General features: G+C 36.4%; 1 protein-coding gene across 7 annotated transcripts in view; it reads right to left on the bottom strand.

Annotated features, from left to right (window-relative positions):
• Nucleotides 1-18,783, bottom strand: part of SOX6 (SRY-box transcription factor 6) — a 386,149-nt gene that overhangs the window by 233,674 nt on the left and 133,692 nt on the right. For all 7 annotated transcript variants that reach the window (XM_032188152.1, XM_032188151.1, XM_032188153.1 and 4 more), the window contains one exon: nt 6,445-6,688. In XM_032188152.1, the coding sequence (XP_032044043.1) occupies nt 6,445-6,684 (240 nt within the window). In that variant the 5' untranslated portion in view covers nt 6,685-6,688. The remainder of the gene's footprint in view (nt 1-6,444; nt 6,689-18,783) is intronic.

The raw sequence follows: 18,783 nt of genomic DNA, 5'->3' as shown, positions 1-18,783 counted from the left end.
GCAAAAAGTCCTTGCACAGATGTAGTAAAGTGCTGGATTTTATCTTTTGGCAGGTGCTCAATATGCAGCCCACATAATCACATGTTAATGACTGGAGTGTGTTAATCAGCATGCATACCTGATTCCTTCTTGCCCAAGGAAAGAATTTAACAATTTAGAGCGAGTTAATGCTTCTACTTTTGAAAAAATTCATGTCAATATACAGAACTGAATTAAAAACTTTTCAGAAATTGCTTTATATAAAATGGAAACGTTAAAATAAGGGAACCAAATAAAATGTTTACAGGTCTAGAGGAACATTAACTACAAGTATTTTGTGAAGAATTCAGGTGATGATTAATTCTATTCAAACACAATTCACCCCAGAATATGGTGAAATGTTTAAAACAGACCTTGTATTTGAAAACAAAAATAAGTTACGCAGTGTCAAAATGAAAATAGAAAAAGGAAAAATTACTTGATTCTTCTTCCAAAAAAAAAGTTATTTTTTTATTTCAGCAGCCCTATTAAGCACACTATCCTGCACACTGTTAGGGAATTGCTTTATTGCTTTTAATACAAAAGGTAAACATCTTTTTGTGCTCAAGCTACTACAACAGTCCTTAACCTTTCCAGCCTTCAGATGTGCTTAAAATTACAGTTGTTGGTAGTCCTAATAAAGTTACATACCCGAATGCTTTTTGAATCAAAGCTATCTGCTTGAAAAGGAAAGAGAAAAAAAAAAAAAAAAAAAAAAAAAAAAAAAAACACATTCCATCTTTTCTGCAATATTTTTGTCACTGAAATCTATTTTATGAAAAAACAAAATATCATATCATCTGTTTTTTTCACACACTTGAGTTTCAGCCAAAACTTTGTACCCCTGCAATCATATATGAAGTATTTATCTCTTTAGTTAGATAAAAATTGCAATGCACTACCTGGCATCCAGAAATAGTATCACAAAGCACAGTAGAATTGCTTTAGATCATGTACAAAATTCAGATTTGTACATGCAAGTAACAGCTGCATGAGCAATTCAGCAGATACAGAATTGCCAGAGTTTAGGGCATTTATATTTGATGCATTTTATATGCATTTATATCATATTTATATGATGCATTTTATCCAGCCCATAGATGAAATAAAAATAAAATTTAAAAACATGTAATTGTATCTATAACTTTTAAGAATTTGAGGCCACAAATTTATGTAACAACAAATTCACAGTGTAGCATGTGTAAACATTTTTCAATAATCTTTCCTAAAAAAATGAGTTTACTTTCCTTAAAAGGAAGATCTTTCAAGGATAGCAAGGATGCAGGGCACGAAAAGCGACAGGATTCTGCGTGTCTTATTGTAGACAGTTAGCACTGAAACATCAGGACCTGCAGAACACCACCTATTTCTGCTTTTCTGATGCCAATGGTTTTGCTGAAGCTATATAAAGGTAAATTTGATACTTGGTGATTTAAAATTATTTTAAAACTAACCAATAAAAGTGTCTTTTCCTCCTGCATACACAAATTTGCTATCAGTATTGCTGAGATGGATGTGCAGATACAGTGGAAAAGTAGCAAGCTTTTCACTTTTTTGGCAAGAATTCAGCAGAAGATAGAGACTGAATAAAATTATGAAATATATGTCAATTTTCCCATTTGATATAAAATCCAATGAGAGAAATTTCTAAACTCAAAGGTTTTATGAATTATGTTAAAAATATATGAGGAAATGTAGCATATATTTGAAGGTAATTAACTTGTATATGTCTCTGTGTGTGTTTTTCCTTGGTCACAGGGAAATAACACCCATCCTTTAGACCTGCAGATGGTTCCTCTTAACAGTCTCTCACTGCATCACTTCATGTAATGGTAGAGCAAAAAGCTGTGGATGCCCTCATTCTGTGCATGCACATACTGTCTATCTACCGCCTGTAGTGGTGGGCAGGGGAGGAACTCCGGTGAGAAAAGAAAAGGGCAGCCACTGCTCAAGTACAGTGATCCTCCCAGGCCCTGACAGTTCTGAAATTCTGCCTCTTACCAGATTGTTATAGTGGGGTCAGGGATGGGAATGGAATTTGCCTCTCTCTTCTTTTTACTGTTTTAGGAGGGGAAAAAAAAAAAAAAGAAAAAAAAAAAAAAGTAATTTGGAAGAAAATTTCAGATTTCACTAGGTTAAAGCTGCCTAAATTCATTGTTCCAAAGAAGGCTCACAACTAGCCTTTACAACCATGGCAACACACCACCCTGCCTCAAAGTGAATTAAATCGATTGTCCATCTAATTTTGCAGCTTGCTGTTAGCACTGCTTTCTCCCAATAATTTAAAGAAAAAAAAAATTAAAAATTTAAAAATCCTTTATAATTTACCTCACAAACCATACAGGGCTCTGTATGAAGATGGTGACCATTCCTGGTTCTCCAGTGAATAGAGGACAAATTAAGATACTCTATTTGTTTACATAATTACCAATAAGCATTATTAGGACACAAAATTCAGTTACTATTAAAATTAGCAAAAGTAAGTTCTGCTGGCTTTCCATTCTCATCCTCTCTCAGACTGTTCCCCAAAGAGAGACAGCTTTTGGATACAATTCATAAAATTTGGCTGCATTTCCTGCCTGCTACTCACTGTCCATGGGAGAAGACAGCAGAGTTTCCTCCCTGTTATCTTGGTACCACTTTGCCCTCTTCCCTACAGTTTACTGCAGAAAAAATGATATGCCTTTAACCTTAAACAACATTTATTTTCTAGTAGATCTACAGGCAGCAACAAATACCCATACGTCCAGGTACAATTTTATATTAAGTTATAGTTAGAAATATACATATAAACCTTTCAGCTCAGCAATATGAAATTACAGGCCCAAATCTTTTGGTTGTTTTTTTCTCCCCACTGTAACATCAAATTGGCTGGTGATACGATACTCGCAGTGTAAGTCATTACAGGTCTGACGTTACAGTTGTTACACATTGCTGAATCTGTCAAATGAAAAGGGAGCACAAAGGGAATTTCCAAATGCAGCTGCTATTTCCCATTTGTTAAATCCTTTTATTACACCATATAAGTACACAGCTGGGAAATACTATAGAGTGGGAGTTAAAACAAAATATTTTGGCTTCCAGACATTCAGAATACACAAAGGACTCAGTGGAAAGCAATGCCTGATATCAAAAGGGAGTGAAAGTTTGAAAACATTTCTAGCCAGTGCGCTTTTTTTTTTTTTTTTTTTTATCATAATACACAATGTAGTTTAAAGGTATCTTACGTTACAGAAAGTGCTGTATATGATAAGTGTTGGAAAAAATCTCAGTAATATTTTTCAGGTTGCCCTATTACAGTATTTTTTTTCCACCTAGTATATAGTATGTAGCATGCAGCCCTTGCAGCATGCTACAATGCATATTGCATGTTCTCACAAATTCCAGCGACCTCCCTAGTAGTTTTAAGGGCACAAAGGACACAGGATTGTGCCCTTAATTAGGTACCACATGAAAGAGAACTTCTTCCCTCCCCATATGTTGACACAGAATTCTGAGAGTTTACTATCTTATAACTGGATAATACACATTTCTGATGCATTTTAACGACAGCACTACTGCCTTTACTTCCAGTGTAAATGGTAGGAGCAGGTGCTTCTTCAAATCTGCTCTGGAAGGATCCATCTGTGAAAGGTCAAAAAGCACTTACCTTCTGGGAGTTTGGTTTTATTAAGCAGAAAAGTGATCACTACTACAGCACCTATCCCAAAATGGTCCAACCCACCTTCTGGAATTTGCTTTTCTGGAAAGAAACCTCCTATCCTCCCTTAAAGGAGTACAAAATTGCCTTCATCAGGAAAATCGCAGGCACCTCTGAATTTTTTCCTACCAGTAACGGTGCCTGCTTGGAGTCTAAGGTGTTTCAGAGAAACTTTACACAATTAATTGAGGCTTAAAGGATTTCTCATAAAGGACGTAAGTAAGGAAAAAAAAAAAAAAAAAAAAAAAACTAACAAGTTACTTAAATGACAGTCCCTCAAGAAGAAAAAATATTTTTCATACCACTTCACAGTAGTGATCTAACTAGTCTTCTATCTTACCTAGACTGTAAACACACTAGGACCTTGATCTTTACATTTTAGATTTATTTTAAGTACAACTAAATAGCATGCTTGAGAACTTCTAGCCAAACCTTGTAAATTATACCCAGCTTTTAAGCTGGGCAAAAGAAAAAAATATATCTGTTTGGTTTAGCTGAGAGCTACCTAAATAAGGATGACATACGTTCACCACCAGATTTGACCCAAGGGAAATGTGGAAACTCCTAATGATTTTCAGGACATTCATCTATATATATGATGGAGTGTTCACTGAAAAAAAGGAGGGAGGAAAAACAGAGTGCTAAGTCACTCAAGCAAAGTTTATGCACCTGTTCTGAAACATGATAAGCTGGGTATTGATTCACGCCTGTCCAGAGGTACAGCAAGAGTTGGCATGGTAGTGCAGCATTAAGAAGGAAAACAGAGATTGCACTCTGGTGCTGTAAGCATAAGCTCACTTTCGAGCAATGCCAATGGGTACAAATGATCACACTACATGAATTTCTAGTATTTTGGCTTAAGTACTATTCCAGGTCCAAGGAACAGCCTGAATCAAAAATAAATTCTTTGAGGGACTCCCAGAGGTTAGGAACTCCTTTCTCTCTGGGAAAAAGAGCCGCTTCATCAATGGCATTGACGTCCTAAGACTGAAATTCCCAGAGAGCATATGCTTCATTGAATGAATAGGAAGGTGGCTGATGAATTCACAGATTTATTTTTTCACCAACAGATCTGTTCAGCCCTTTCTGTTCTACACCCTGGTTGCTCTGCTGATAAATAAAAGCAGGTTAGAATCATTCTGATGTGCTTATTATTGCATGATTTGGGCATCCAAAATGAGGTTCCATTCTCTCAAATGGGAGAATTCTGCATAGAAGCCTATGTACAACTTAGAACCTACCTTGCCCAATTACTAATCTATAACCATGCGCCTTTAGAGCAATTTTTATGGTTGAAATTTAAAAGGAATTTTTCATTCTTCGTATCAGGAGCCCACATACACAGGAATAATTTAGGCCTAGCAGAAAGTGCTGAACTAGGTTAAAATGCACATTAAAATTAGGTAGCATTTTTCTAGTTTGGTCTAAATTTCTGAGTCAGTTGGATTTTGGGAAAGAAAATTGTATTAACAGAATACATATTATTCAAGTGCTATTGTTTAATTAGGATTTGAATTCTAAGCATCACAATATGCATGAAGAATCCCAGCCTCTGTGTTGATTAATGCATATGAATTATGATTTCTAGCCCAATTTGAAATAAGGTCATTATTGTTAGAGCTGCCAAAAAAAATCTACAATTGTTATTCTTTTAACCTTGATAGCTGCTGATTTGCAGTGGGGAAAAGAAAAAAAAAAAAAAAAAAAAAAAAACTTCCTCAAAAAATATCTGCTCATAAATATTTAATAAAAAAGAAAAAAATATTTAAAAAGAAATTTTATGAAAAGGTAGGTTATTCCTTTTAAACTAACTGTGTGAATTTAATGTCTGTGAATTTAATGTCTGTGAAAGTCACTTTATGGCTAGCCTGGAATTACGATGTTCTGTATTTACAGAACACCTGGGTGCTGCATGTACCTTAATTCTGTTCCTCAGGAACATGTTCGTGGAAAATAAATTGACTGAGATGCTATGCCCATTCAGTCTTTATTCAGCCTGCTCATATATTGCAGAGTTTTGGGGATGCATAGGGACAGAATTACAACTGGAAAATAATTCTAATTAGGCTACTGAAGAGAATAAGAATGATCAGGATATTGCCTGAAATGTCACTTATATACAAACTGATGATCTGGGGTAGAAGAGCATGACATTGTTACTGAAACATTTTTCCTTCACAAAAAGTTGTAATTTCTAATAAATACAGCAAGATGTTTGTGTCACCTAAAATGCCATCTTCTTTGTTGTAGTGTGAAGCTATAATATTCTAAATTTGGTGAATTCCATTTCTGAGACGCAAGTGAAAAAAAAAAAAAAAAAGACATTAAAGTTTCTTTCTTCACCATGACACTTTGCAGATGACAAACAGTTGTGAGCTACATCCTCCTGTCAGAAATTAATGCTTGAATATATGACCTAGAGAGGTTATGACATAAATCAAGGTCTGAATGAAAACATGATAAATAGATGCATTTCCTTTCCGAAGGTGAACTCATCAAATGACCTCATTCATATAGACCTGTATACTTAACAAGATTATACAGTTGTAATTTACAATTACACCATATTGATGTTGATCTATTGCTAACGCTGACACTTTAACATTTAAAAAGCTTCACACCCTTGACAGATTGTACTGAACATGTCTTTCAAAATGGAAGTATGGAAGTGAACAGTCTTTCACAATACTGAGTTTGAAAGCTGCTATGAGAACTGCGAAACTCACCATTCTGTGTTGGGCTGAGATGACCCCATCCCACTCAGCATCTTGTTGGATGGTTGTGACTAGAGTTGGTAGCTCCTCAGAGTGAGGTTTGTTGTGCATTACATTATGTAGAGGCAGATGAGAGGTCGCATGCTGATCACTGTTGCCCTCTTCCTTGTCTCGTGATGCTAAGTCCTGGGTCATTGTTTCCTCTCCATCAGCTGCACATGCAAATGGAGAGGTAGCCTGCTTGGAAGACATTCTTCTACAAAACAAGAAAAGAAGACAAAAAGAAAACATCAATTTCAAATGAAAAAAATCAAGATCAAACAGTCCTCTAAATACACCAGATAGCAGGCACACTTGCAGTTAAAGTTAATCTTTTTGCAGTCAAGGAAAGTGCTCTAAATAGTATGGTTTGGAGGATCCAGATCCAAAATACTGAGATAAAGTTTTCACTGATGTCAAGTCTATGTCATGGTTACATTATGGGATGTCACCTCAGCTTACCTAACAATATAATTTTCTCCAGCCAGGAAAACGAAATAGTGATTTTATTGTAATTTTCATGTTGATTTATCATAAGATTTCAAGTCCTTAAGCTCTTACTCCTGTAAGCAATCTGAAGGTAATAAGCAAATGTTTGGATGAGAGGGTACCACATGCTTTTCTAGCCTCATTCCTTGCAAGCAGGAATTGTTTTCTGCAGAAACGAGAATTTTTAAATCCATTTGGAATTCTTCAAAACAAGTCCTTTTCCTGTTTGTTTAAAGCTGTATCTGCCCTTTAAGTGTTTAAAATTTTATCCTGTTTTGCTTTACTCTCAAAAGTGTTTAGAGATGTTCATGTGGAAAGTGTTCTAAAATGGAATGGTTTATTGAATGGACAAGTGATTAATCTTTTACAGTTTGAACTAAAAATCTGAAATACTATATTTCATTTCATATTAGGCACTGAGTACAGGATATATCTCAACAAATTACTTTAAATGACTTAAAAGTGTAATGAATAAATGCATTGATTTATGTTAAATGTCTCTTCCTAATAATGGCCTCTTACTACCATTTCAGAGGCAAACACAGCTTTCACCACACTTGGTTATATGAAAATACAACTGACTTTACTCAAACTCTGAAAACACTTTGTTGAAAATTTCTAATAAGATTAACTGCAACTGTTAAAACTGTCATTAATAAACCCAAAAGTAGACAGCTAAAATATATTAGCTCTTTTCCCAGTTTTTAGTAACTTTAGAATATCCTTGACACTGAAATTGCTGAGAAACCAAGGAATAAGATTTTCACCTTAATTGCTTTTTAACAATAATTGATTTCATACCATTTCTTTAAAAATGCACAAATCAGTTAACATAGGAAACCACATGAGCATTTTTCAAATTAGCAAATCATTAACTTGCTAGTACTGTTTCTACAGACAAATAAATACTGATTAAAGGGTCTGGAAATCTGAGACTAACAGTTAAATTTACAAATCTGTCACATGCTTTCATGAATATTACAGTGAAGGAAATATCAAGTGCAAAGAAAAATAATTAAGTTAATTCCAATTTAAACAGTAGTTTTTATGTAGCAGCCCGTGTTTCACATAGGATTTAACAGCTAATGCTAAATTTCTCACAATTAATGAGGGAGCTCAGATTTAGTATCCTACAGTGAAAAAAAAATTAATATAGGATCTGCTAATCTAATTATGTACAGTTCTATATAAAAGTATTACAAGCTTTGAAGTGCTTTGAAACATATTAAAACACTGATGCCTATTTAGAATAACTATTCTGTAAATAGAGATAATCCTGCCTCTTACACTTGACACTGGTGGGGGAAAAAGGTTTGCATTTTCTTTAGGGGAGCCGAAGTGTAAGTGGGAGTCTGATATTAATGTTGCCAATAAGCAGAACTGAGGAATTTAAACCGTGTATTACATTCTTACTACGCTAAAGAATTCATGTTGATGCTGCAGAGAACATGCCAAGAGTTCAGCAGCCGGCATTGCTGCATGTACTTCAAAAGGTTTTGGTTCCTAATCGCTGTGATCCAAGATAAAATAAAAGGTTTACTTTCCTTTTCCTCATTAAAATAGTCATGTTAATATAATCACTCACATGAAAATATATGTAATTGTACCATGCTCTATGCAATTTGAAAACTAGCCATTAAAACTGAAAGACACAATAAAGGATTTTCCTTGCTTTCACCTTCTCAACAGATCTCATTCCTGCATCAAACCGAACGAGCTTCTGCAAAAAGCAATAGCTAGGGCTGTTTCTTCGCCATAAATTAATCATGACACAAAACTCGGAATGAAAATGTCTCTTAAGAATAATTTCAACTACAAACTGCACCAATGAATAATAGTGCACAATCCTAATTAAACACAACTCTGCAGCTGCAAAAATAGGAGGAATCTGTCCAAAGCTACGAGTTGGCTTTAAAGGCTGGTTTGTTAGGGACTGTTTTCTTAAGGAAGGCTGGGCCCTCAGTCTTAATCAGCCAATAAATTATTTCCTGCAATTACATTAAATAGAAAATTATCTTCAAATTGAGAATGTTAATTGAAAATCAAAATTCAGACTGAAGTTTAGAAATTACATGCTGAATATAATTAGTCTAGAAAGGCTTCACCTCTATTTCATAAACAAGCTTTTGGTATTTCCTCAAGTGACCGTTCAGTAAAGCTATCTGCTGGCAATGCGCTCGAGTGGAAGCACCTTTCCTCTGCCACGTGCACTAACAGACTTCTCTCTTCTTCATGATGTTTTAAACACATATAAATACAAAGCTGTATTCATGTTCTCTTCTTTACTTTGATTACATCTAGAAAAGGGGAATCTCTTAACCTTAAAAATAAAATTAGACTAACAAAGTCACATTCGCTACTACTCCCCAGCCGCGGGCTGCAACTTTTTTCTGCGCTAGGATAGCCGAACAGGTAAAGAGCCGGCTTCAGGTGCTTCTGAGCTCCTACAAGCCCTTTCCTTCACTGCTGCCTTATGGCCAGACCCATTTTCATGCCGTGATTTACTTGTTTACCTGTAGTTCTGGAGCCTGCAAAAAGAGACAAGCTCAGGCAGGCCTCCCAGGCACTCGCTGCCTCCATCACACAATTTTCAGAGGTATGCTGCTCCTCCTTTTCTGCCCATACATTTGTTAAAACTGCAGGATCTAATGCACTAATCATGGCCAGAGGTCAGCAGCCCATGGCTCCTTTCAGGCTTTTGGCTGCTAGATTTAAACACTAGGGATGCAGGACCCTGCTAGATTAAGGCCTGCTTTTCTGAGCATGATCATTAACTAAATCAATACACTTCATGTGTACGGGTATTCCGATGGCCCCAAGTTATGCCCCAAATGTTGATTGTGCTGGGATTTATAACCAGTTAAACAGAGATAAGTATAAACTCTGTGAGTGGGTGTTAGCCAGTCAATGACTTTGTGCAGGGTTTTACTCTACATACTTGTTTTTTTCTTAAATAGAATTCTGCCCATGGAAGTCCATCAGGTCCAAAGGCAGAATTCAGCCAATAACTCCAAGGCCTTATCAAATTTAAGGGAGAAAGATCTGGCCCATTTTAGTGGTTTATGATAATAGCAAACCACAGAACAGGTCATTGTGTTAAAACATTTTCATGTTCAAACACAACTACAAACAGCAGTCCAATTTTAAGCCATAATGACTTCACTATTTTACATTTAAAGCATTCAAGATGAATTTGCTAAATCCCTCACAAAAAAAAAAAAAAAAAAAAAAAAAAAAAAAAAAAAAGAATAAATAAGGCTTGTAGAAGGTATCTGAAATTTACAAATTTCCATTATATTTTTTCTCCTATTATCAATTAAATTCACTCAAATGATTTAAAAAAAAAAAAAAAAAAGTTTCTGATAAAAAATATCTCCCTAGTTATAACCCCTGCAAACAGGGGTTTATAATGGAAGTGCTGACACAACCCTAACTACAGCAGCACAAATGGTGCCGCTATAATACACAAAATCAAGTTCTATTATTCTAAACTATCCTCGCTCGGGGGGTTTTCTTTACTGTGCTCCCAGACAAACTGCTGAAGCATGAAAAATTTAAATGCAATCAAGTGGGTCCAATTCTACTTTACTAGAACAAGTGTCTACAGTGGTACAATCTTAAAAGAAGATGCAACAGATTTGTTTGGTGCTTTTCTTTCTTTTTTCTTTTTTAGCTGTTTATTTATAATACTGTGCAGTGGAGATAAAATAAGAGAGGAAATTACACTCACATTATATCAGTATATTGATTACACAGCACACAATCAGAATGAAAACTACATTGTGAAATTGTTGCTTTGGTTAAATTGACAGATTAGCTGAACACAGCAATCACTAAAGGTAGAAAATATACCTAATGGGTATGAAAAAAGAGGTTGAAAAAGGCCCTCATTATCTGGAGTCCTTTCATGTACTCAACTTCGAGAATTGAAGAAATCTGCACTTAGATTTTCCAAAACTAGAATAAATTGTATTTCGTTTTGATCTCAAAATTGAAAAAGAATGGGATCTTTTACCAAAATCTCAGTAAAGCTGAGGAATTGGGACCCATTTTCAGTCAGCCTCATTGTCAAAGTAGTAAAGCCAAAACTGAAGTGCTAAGGACTTTACCTATATAAAACTAATCACAATCACAAACAGCTACATTCTGTACATATGTGTGGTTTGTTTTTTTTTACATTAATTGAGAGAAGAAATTGTCTGTGCTCCAATGAAGACTACCAGTCAGATTTTCAAAACATCAGCTCTCCTTTTTCCTACAGACAACTTATGCTATACCTTCCTAAATGCAAATAATTATACTTTTTATTGTCTAAGGTTTTTCTTTGGTTTCCAATTCTTCAGACAACGTATCTCTTCTTTTTCAAAACAATTGGATGATACTCCTGACATGAAAGGCTTCCATAGCCTAAAATCTCCCATCCCTGCTTACTGCCCAAATGATTAAATGTTACAGGGGAAATTACGGCTAGGCCCAGAGTTTTAGCTGCTAGACATTTCAGAATCAAGCCACAAAGCATTAGCACAGATAACAACAATGTGGTAGCCCTGTCAGTACTTCAAAAGCATATAAACTAAGCAGTAACAGCGAGATATATAGCAAAGCAGACTCGTAGTTGGCCAGAGACTCTAGCTCTTGCTCTGCTCCACCCTCTCAAAGCATTCATAAACCTAAAGGCATGTCTACACTGCAGCCACATAAATGACTACTTTGTAATGCTGAGATATCCAAACTAATTTTAAACAAGCTTGTTTCTGATAGCACTCCAACTACAGTAGCATGCTACTCAGATGGACTAATTCATCCTGCTTTAGTGACTGCAGTATAGATGTAACCCAGGTCTACAGTTCCAACAGTAGATTGGAATCAGATTAGATTAGAAATACATTCGCTTACAGAGCTTTTATGAACAGTCTCCATTCCTTCTCCCCAAAGTGCCAGATTAAAATACTTAAGTGCATGATTAACTGTAAGTATGCAAGCAGTACCCTAATTTCAAATTGGACTACTCTGTTTCAAAAAGTTAAGCACATGTCTAAGTGCTTTGGTGACTCCAGAACTAAATAAATTAAGAGAAACCATTTTTAGGCGTACTTATGACCTTTTAAATACTTTCTTCTTAACTTTTATGCTAACCTAGAGTTCATGAAAAGTAAAAAGTTGTCCCAGCATCTTCTCCCACCCCCGCTTTCTCAAAGAGAAAGCAATGTGCATGCTTCTCTCACAATATTAAACATGACTTGCAGAACCCTCCCCTACAAGTCAGCACTCAGACTTGTGATAAAATAAATGGCCTGTGTATTCCTCTTTGCCTGCACTGCTCACGCATCCTCCTCTTTGACACGTATGGCACAGCTCATCACTTGGTGGCTCTGTTTTTTTGACGGATCCTCAGACCCCTTCTGAAACTCAATGTGCACTCATGGAGCATCCTTTCTGCAATCTATTTCACAGTGGAAGTTCATCTATACAAGTACGGGGCTGATGCAGCATGGGGCAAACTGACAGTTGCATACAAGTTGCTGGAACAATTTACTTCTAGCTGAGTATCAGTTTACCATAGTTGAAAGATTTGGGAAAACTGAGCTTTGCTTTTGTTGTATAAAGATAGCAGTTACAGTAGTGTTCAGACTGACTTAAAGAAAAATGAAAATGGTTCGCCAGTAGCCAAAGATTTTGTAGTTTGGCCTCTGGAAAACAATGTTACGCAGACATAACTCAGTAACATAATGCACTGTAAATCTAATGCTGTAATCTGTCTGCCATTTTAGAATAAACAGTTATTTCCTAAAATTATGAAATCTCATATCTGATTTCAAGGCGCTTTAGTAACAGAAACGAATAGCTAGGAAAAGATTCCATTCTCCCAGGGCCCTATATCCTTACATGAATCCCTGCAGACAAAATTTGCATAAACTGACAACATGGCAATGGGAAGAAAAGCTTCCCAATTTCTGTTCCTGGTTTGGAGTCACAGCAAAGCCTTAGGCAAGTCATCTCATCTGCCTCCAGCTCTTCCTAGGCTTCATTTTGCTGGAACACTGCAAGGATTAGTTGCGTATCGTTCATATACAATGCTTCATTCACTGTTAGAGAGTTTAAGGTAGTCATAAGAAACATTATTCTAGGAATCAGCTTGGAAACAGAAAGATGAGAACATGGAAGCAAATATGATTCAAGAAATGACAGCAATATGTTAACTGGGCACCCAAATCTCTAGCTGAGATAAGCATCAAGCTAACCAATACACCCACGGCTTTCAGGATATACACACAGCTATTCTTGCATTTGGTTTTCCAAACCAGACAAATTAGACTTCTGTTAATAGATATGAATCCAAATCGTAACATTTGACATCAGGTTCAAACTTCCTCAAAGCACACAGAGCTCACAACACCAATGTTTTATGCTATTTCTTCTCACAAACAATGTGAGAGCTAAACAGCTCCCTGGAACATTTTGGAAAGCCTTTCTCATACATTCTACCATTAAAGCAAGTTTCTGCAACCACAATAAAATATTAGGGTTGGGGAACCAGTTCCTAAGTATTCATCCAGTTGCTGAAAACATGAAAAAGGATGCAGCAAAACAGCTTTGCAGCCCCTGATGACTTTTCAGTGAAAATCCAAACTTTTTACATGGAGTCATAAAATGCTAAAAATAAACCTACCTTTCTAGTAGGTTAACTGTTCCATTCTCTCTACTCACTGCCAGGAGTTTTCACTAAACATGCCAAAGGTGAACTCACACTGAATGTAGTAAAGGGCAGTGAAAGAATAATCACTTAGCACCTGGGCTGTGCTCATCTCCAGTCACTGAAGTTAATATTTTCTATAGTTTATATTTAGCTGACAATATTGCTGTCACTTTATTTAAACAGCTTGAGACTGTTCTTTGGACTGGAGCTCATATGCCCTGGAATGCTTTGACTCATGAATTGTTTCTCCTGATAATGTTACATCACGTAACCACCTCTGTTTAATTGGCTGGTATTAGCCTCTCAGTGACGACTGCCTTTAAAGTCCTATGACTACGCCATGTGTCTTTGGCTATCCAATTTCTTACTGTTGGAAAAAGAAAAAGAAAAAAGGCCTTACTGGCTTCCAGCTATCTTTACCAATAACTATGGGAACAAGAGGGAACATGCCAAGAATTTATCCATCAGCAACTTATTAGGATTTGTTGTTTTAGGCAGCAAGAAACAGAAAATACAATATAAATAAAAGCAACCATTAACAATAAAATTAAAAAACAATGGTTGCTATAAATAAGCATTAATCCACGTATTTTTATGGAATAGAATGACTTAATTGTTTAACTGAATGATTATATAAATGGTTTTGATAAAGGACGCCTAAAAATACTAAGAAGAATTTATTTTAGCATGTTTAGACTTTGAGCTGAGAGCGTATCCAAAAGACTAGAATAGATGTATTTTTTCCCTAATAAAGCCAGTTAAGAACTTACTAACTCAAAATCCTCTTGACCAAACTTCAACCTGGTGGGCAAGGAGATCCTGAAAGGTTCATTAAATCCTTGCAGTGTTCTGTGAGATACCAACTCCCGTGCTAAAACACAGTGTTATTACATTTTGTCCTCCTCCAGTTTGTTTTCAGGAGGTATTAGGATGCCACGTGATGTAACTCATTAACTCACGCTAAATTTACAATGTTACAGGTGCGAAAACAACAGGTCACATGCCATTTCTCTGTACGGCTCAGCACAAGTGAGACATCTAAGTCAGATGTCTCCCTCTTCCCAGTCTTCTTGATGCTGGTTCCTCTGCCAAACAGAACACCTCAGCACACAGCAGAGCAGGGTCTCAGTTTCAGCCTCACCTGTAACCAGTTGCACTAAACCACCTCATTAGCATCTCCACGTAGCACGAAACAATGGCTCTGCAGTTCAGTTGCAGATTGTCTTTTTAATCAAAACCTTACACTACAAGCCTAAAAACATTTCTAGCAGGCAAACTATTTCTGATTCAGTAGAGGTTACGCAAGCATCAAAGCAGTTAAACATAGGTGCCAAACCACATTGCCAGGAGCTCTTAGTACTGTGAGGTAGTGTTACCTGACAGCTTGGTGAATACAAAATTACTTGTTTCTCCAACTGAAGACAATCAAATTGTCACCTTCCATTGTAATAATGCACAACCAGGGATCAGCAAAGTGCCAACATAATTACCAGGAAGAAAACAAAACGTAACAAAAATATCAAGTCTAAATTTCTCTAAAGGGTAAACACATCCATCTGGCTATTCACAAGGAAAAGTAGGAGGGATTTTATTTTTACTATCAAATATCCTAGGGTTATTTGGCAATAAGATTTATATGCCTTTCATTAAGTGGAAAAGAAAAACAGCTAAGGAAGGTGATTCATGACATACTAAAAATAAATGTGGGTCAGAGCGGTGCTGGGATGGTACCTGTGCACATTTCAAGTACTGCAAGTGTCATTGCAGATACAGTGTATAAGTGTGTAGCTGCACCATGATTATAAACTCACACGTATGAGGATTCATAAAAATTAATCCCAGTTGGCACATGGCGTACTTTGGCACAAACAATAAATGACGTGCCACTTTTATTTATTTATTCAAATGACTTCACTCTAACAACCGAAACTGAAGTTTGAGCTGCAGACTGCCTCGGAGACTCTCGGGATATTAAAACCTGAGGAAAAGTTTTGAAGGGGGTAATCTGAATACACAAGAACTAGCATTTCCACCATGGATTTCTTTAGGTTATTCAGCAAGTGGCCTACATATTCAGGAGTGAAATTTACATTTTGGTAATGCAGGGATCTCATAACCAGAAACTGTGTTTTATGTCTACGGTAGCTCTGGGCATCCTATAAAATATAAAAGAGTGGCCAAGGTAGGATATATACTTGAAAAATATTGTCATCTGGATCATGGAAATGAAATTAAACTTAAATTCTCATCAAAAAACTTGCATTATAGAGTGATATCTTGGATTATATTTTTCTGTATCAATATTCCAGTCACTGGGAGCATATACACAAAGTTCTGTGCATTTATTGATGCAAATGCACATCAACTTCTCGTACTTCTTGAAGCTCCAACAGCACTGGAGTAGTTACAGAAGAACAGAGAAAAGCAAAATGCACAAAGCCAATGCTCCAGGTCAGACGTTGTTTTTTCTCTGACAGAATACTCAAGAATGGCAGTAAGGGACAAGCAGCTTTTTTCCACCCTGCCCAACCACACCAGCATCAGATGTAACCCTTGTGGGTAACAAGTGACTGCTCAAATATAAGCACGGGCTCCATGCAACTGGGAGCACCTCCTACATCTGCTCACAAGCGTTGTGTCCTCAGGAGCTCAGCTGCTGTAAGGCTCTTGGCCCATCAGTACCAAAGCACAGCTACAACCTGAGCAGGGCTCTGGCCACCGCTCCTCGCTGCTGTGCACTACACTGCACCGTACAACACCGCGCCTGCTCTTCCACCACAATCAAGTACGGGTAATGTCCTAGCTGACACTCCTAATTGTGGCACTGTTTGCAAGGGGCTACATGACAAATGAGCAAGGATCATTTGAGCAAGGATCAATGAGCAAGGAAAATTTTGAAGGGATGGGTATTTTGATCACATAAAATAAAACTAGTCAAAATGCCCTGCTTCCTTTTGGCGGCTTTGAGAAGTGGTGATTTTTAATCGAGTCCTTAAAACAGGCTTTTACAAGGCAGCATTGTGCGCAGTATTTCTTTGTTTTTTTGAACTAAGGCTTATACAATTTGACTCTCAGATATACGCACAATGGGAACCCTAAATTGCATTTACAGACCCTCTACAGTAACCACCTCATGTACCAGTGAGCTGCAGCTACTACTGGGATAAAGGACAGGGTAGCTGAAGCAGCATAATATTTGGAAGAAGATTATAGGGGATACCATGCCTAGCTGAAACTACCCGGCAAATATTTCAGAAATACCCATGTCTGATAGGCATTGTGGCCAAGAACAGCAGCGTGACAAGTTCTCTCTGTCTCCCCTCCCTGCAAGCCCTCCACTGCTTTGGCTGCCCAAAGTTTTAATGAGAGAGAGTAGGTGGGATGCTGCTTTGTTGTGTGAATTTACTTCAGTATGAAAAGACAAAAGATAAATAATTGGAGCAGTTTAAAGCTTCAGATAAAACAAAACAAAATATTACATCCTTTATTGTTTAAGCTAATCAGTTGCCATTAGGAAGTTCAAATGATTTAAAGTTCAATGTATTGAGACTTTGAACGTCCTATCCTTTCACAAGGTCCACAGATGAAATCTCTATCGATTTTAACTGCCTTTTCTTTCTAAAACAAACAAACAGGTAAACATAAAACTAAGAGATCATTATTCATAGTCACATTCTTAGTATGACATACTGAACTAACAATTTGAAGTATTTTCATCATTATTTCATTGAATCATAGAATATCCCAAGTTGGAAGGGACCCATAAGGATCATCAGTGAGTCCAACTCCTGGCACCACACAGGTCTACCCAAAATTTCAGACCATGACCAAAAATTTCAGGTCATGGTTAAAAAAAAAATAGTAAAAAAAAAAGAAAGAAAGAAAGAAAGAAAGAAAGGACCATTTAGTAAATAAATAAATAAATACATAAATAATCATAGTTTAATATTGAGCAGTTTCACAATAGAATTTTTTGTTGTTGTTGTTTAGTCTTGTTTGTTTGTTTTTGTTTTGTTTTGTTTTTTAAGGGCTTCATTTAAATATTTGGACAAGAAGCAGAGAACATTAAAAATTGTCACAGGTAAACCCCACTCAGCATGCCCGTTCAGCTTGGAAAGAGCAAGCAGAGCGTACAGTCTCTGCCTCCAGTGCTCTGAAGTTGCATCAACTGCAAAGGAAGTTACAAAATTTCCCTCTCTTCTGATGTCAGCTCTGGGAAGTGCCACAAAATTGTTATGAAGAAATAATTTTCAATAACTGAGGACCCTCAGTCACCTAATTTTCAGGGAAGATTATGGCATACAGCACCTGATCTGTAGCAAGAAGGAAACGTGCAAAGCGAAATCTGTCACAAGGGTAAAGGTGAAGAGTGACCAAGCTTTGAATTGCTCCACATTTCCAAGTGCTCAAAGTTCCACTTTAATATTTCTGAGTGCACCAAAGAACACCATGAAGCACAACTATCAAAATACAAAGAAAACCAAAACCCAGCACATGAACCAAAGACCTAATTAAATGAAACTGTTACCAGGTAATTAGGAAAATAATACATAAATAATGTCTAAAATGAAAACTTAAAATATTGTCAGTGAGCAACACAATAACATTTTTATCATTAGTGTTTAAATTCAATTAGTTCTCTTAGAACTGAGTTTCACTGAAACACTGAAATTTTCTATCATAACTTGTGATGCAGTATATTTACTATTGAAATACACAACTCTGTTGTGGTTTTCATCTTTAACCCATTTTCCCCTATATTTTAAGTGTAAAACATACAATCTGCATGTGTAAAAAAGTCTTGTCTTCTCAAACAGTGTCATTTTTTGCTCAGGGCTATATTTTGTAATGGTTTCCCTCTTATGTTTATTGGTAATAATTTATAATAGGCATGCAAACAGCACGAAATATGTGCAGCCTATTCTAATAACAAAATCTAACAGTTTTGTTTTCTCATGGACATTTGTTGAGAGCTCTATTATCCATTTCAAAAGCATTGCCATGCTGAACATATAGCTTTACAGACATATTTAGCTGGTACGTCTAACGTCCTTACCATGAACCATCAATGAAACAGTCCAATGTCTGTGGTTTTAAACCAAATAGGAACAGAATTGAAAAGAAAT

This window comes from Aythya fuligula, chromosome 5 (assembly GCF_009819795.1).
Source record: "Aythya fuligula isolate bAytFul2 chromosome 5, bAytFul2.pri, whole genome shotgun sequence".
Classification (NCBI taxonomy): domain Eukaryota; kingdom Metazoa; phylum Chordata; class Aves; order Anseriformes; family Anatidae; genus Aythya; species Aythya fuligula.
The sequence above is the reverse complement of the archived record's forward strand: the minus strand, read 5'-3'. Positions and strand labels throughout refer to the sequence as shown.